This window comes from Malus domestica, chromosome 15 (assembly GCF_042453785.1).
Source record: "Malus domestica chromosome 15, GDT2T_hap1".
Lineage (NCBI taxonomy): Eukaryota > Viridiplantae > Streptophyta > Magnoliopsida > Rosales > Rosaceae > Malus > Malus domestica.
In genome coordinates, this window is record NC_091675.1 from 17555390 (window position 1) to 17557341 (window position 1952).

The 1952-nt window shown below is 39.7% G+C and overlaps 2 protein-coding genes across 2 annotated transcripts; both read left to right on the forward strand.

Moving 5' to 3' along the window:
• Positions 1 to 585, forward strand: LOC139191734 (uncharacterized). The gene has a single exon (XM_070812739.1). The coding sequence runs from the start codon at positions 1 to 3 to the stop codon at positions 583 to 585; it is 585 nt and encodes a 194-aa protein (XP_070668840.1).
• A 346-nt stretch (positions 586 to 931) lies between these two features.
• LOC139191736 (uncharacterized) lies at positions 932 to 1312 on the forward strand. Its single transcript, XM_070812740.1, has one exon. It carries the CDS (start codon positions 932 to 934, stop codon positions 1310 to 1312), a length of 381 nt encoding a protein of 126 aa, XP_070668841.1.
• Positions 1313 to 1952: the final 640 nt, after the last annotated feature.

Sequence of the window (1952 nt, forward strand, 5' to 3'; positions counted from 1 at the left end):
ATGGCACAATACCAAGCAAGTTGTGCAACTGCTGATGCAGAAATGAACACAGAAGAAGCCAAATTTGCAAACTCGCTTATTCAATATCAGCACCATGCCGAATCTAGCCATCGTGGTTATGTCACGGGGCGTTCATTTGTGCAGCATGATAGAGAAAAGTGTCATGACCGGATGATGAAAGATTATTTCATCGAACGTCTGAGATATTCTCATGATTTTCGAAGGCGGTTTCAGATGAGGAGAGAGCTTTTTGAAAGCATCTTAAACATAGTTATCCATCATGACTACTACTTTGCAAGGAAGATAGAGGTCGTAGGCCAACAAAGCCTATCACCTCATCATAAGCTCACATCTACATTTTGGATACTAGCTAATGGGTGCTCTGCAGACTTAACTGACGAGTATTGCCTACTTGCAGATAGTACTACTATTGAGAACCTAAAGCGCTTCTGTAAGGCAATTGAAGCCATATATGGAACTATATACCTCTGCAAGCCAAATCGTGAAGACTTGAAGCGGCTTCTACACAAGGCAGACAAAAGAGATTTCCCTGACATGATAGGAAGTCTCGATTGTATGCATTAGGAGTGAAAGAATTGTCCTACTACTTAGGCTGGCCAATTCAAGGGTCGTCACAACAAGCAAACCATCGTGCTCGAGTCTATGGTGTGTTATGACATGGATCTGGCATGCATTCTTCGATGCTCCTGGATCAAACAACGATATCAACGTTCTTTGGTCTTCTTCTCTATTTGATGATGTTGTCAATGGATGGGCACCAGAATAGAGGTACAAAGTAAATGGTAATATGCATGAGCTAGGTTACTACTTAACTGATGATATTTATCCTAGCTAGTCTACCTTTGTGAAAAGTTATTCTCATCCCGATAGTGCAAATAAGAAATTATTTTCGCAGAGACAAGAGTCTTACATGAAAGATGTGAAGAAAGCGTTCGGGATCCTACAAGCTCGATGGGTCATTGTTAAAGAGGTTGCACGACTTTGGCATACCGAAAACCTCCATTCAATCATGATGACGTGCATAATTTTGCACAACATGATTGTGGAAGATGAATATGTCGAAATTGAGGAAGATTCAGATGAAGATGTGGATGATGACCAACTAACATATGCTAGAGCTATGGCAATAGATGTTGAATATCTCGCTGCAACCACATACGAGACCCGACAGGATAGGGTCACACTAAGTGAGTATATGAGACGTTTAAATAGAATTCAAGCTCCTCAAGGTCATTACACACTCCACAAGGATTTGGTTAAGCATATATGGCGCCAAGAAGGAGAACGTTGATGATAGATAATCTTAAGTGTAATAATGTGTTATGTAATAATTTTGCATGTACAATGTTGGTGTTTTCTAGTAATAAATTGAATTATCTTCTTGTGACAAGTCTTTTCACTAGTACGTTGTCAAAATTATTGAAGGCCGTTTGAATTATTGAAGGCATCTATTATACAATAATTAATGGATGCTCTGCGAACTCAACTGACAATAAGTACAATAATTATTGAAGGCATCTAGATTAATGAAACAATAATTAAAAAGTTATAAACTTCATACAAACGACATTTAATAAACCACATGCCCACGTGGGTGGGGTCCCTCTAGGATTTCGTCTGGTGTGTTGGGCAAGTGGGTTAGGTGCCTGGGCTTCACAACCTGTGGTTCACTCTCACCCGGTGGGGCCCACAATGATTTCTGGCCTAAAAAGGGGCTGGTATTTGGCCCTTTTTTTAGTTTTAAGTTTTTGTTTTTGTTTAGCACTTGGGTTGGGTTGGGTTTTTTATAAGGGGAAGGGAAGGGGAAATTTGGGTTTTAACCCAGGGTTTGAAAGAGTCTCATTGTTCTATGCCGCTATAGTACTATCAAATTGGCACCTCATTTGACGAAATCACATCACATCAGATACACATAGAATATATTTCTTTTT

Bases quoted from the DNA above. Each gene is read 5' to 3' on its own strand.
- LOC139191734 (XM_070812739.1), top strand. From the start codon at position 1: ATGGCACAATACCAAGCAAGTTGTGCAACTGCTGATGCAGAAATGAAC.
- LOC139191736 (XM_070812740.1), top strand. From the start codon at position 932: ATGAAAGATGTGAAGAAAGCGTTCGGGATCCTACAAGCTCGATGGGTC.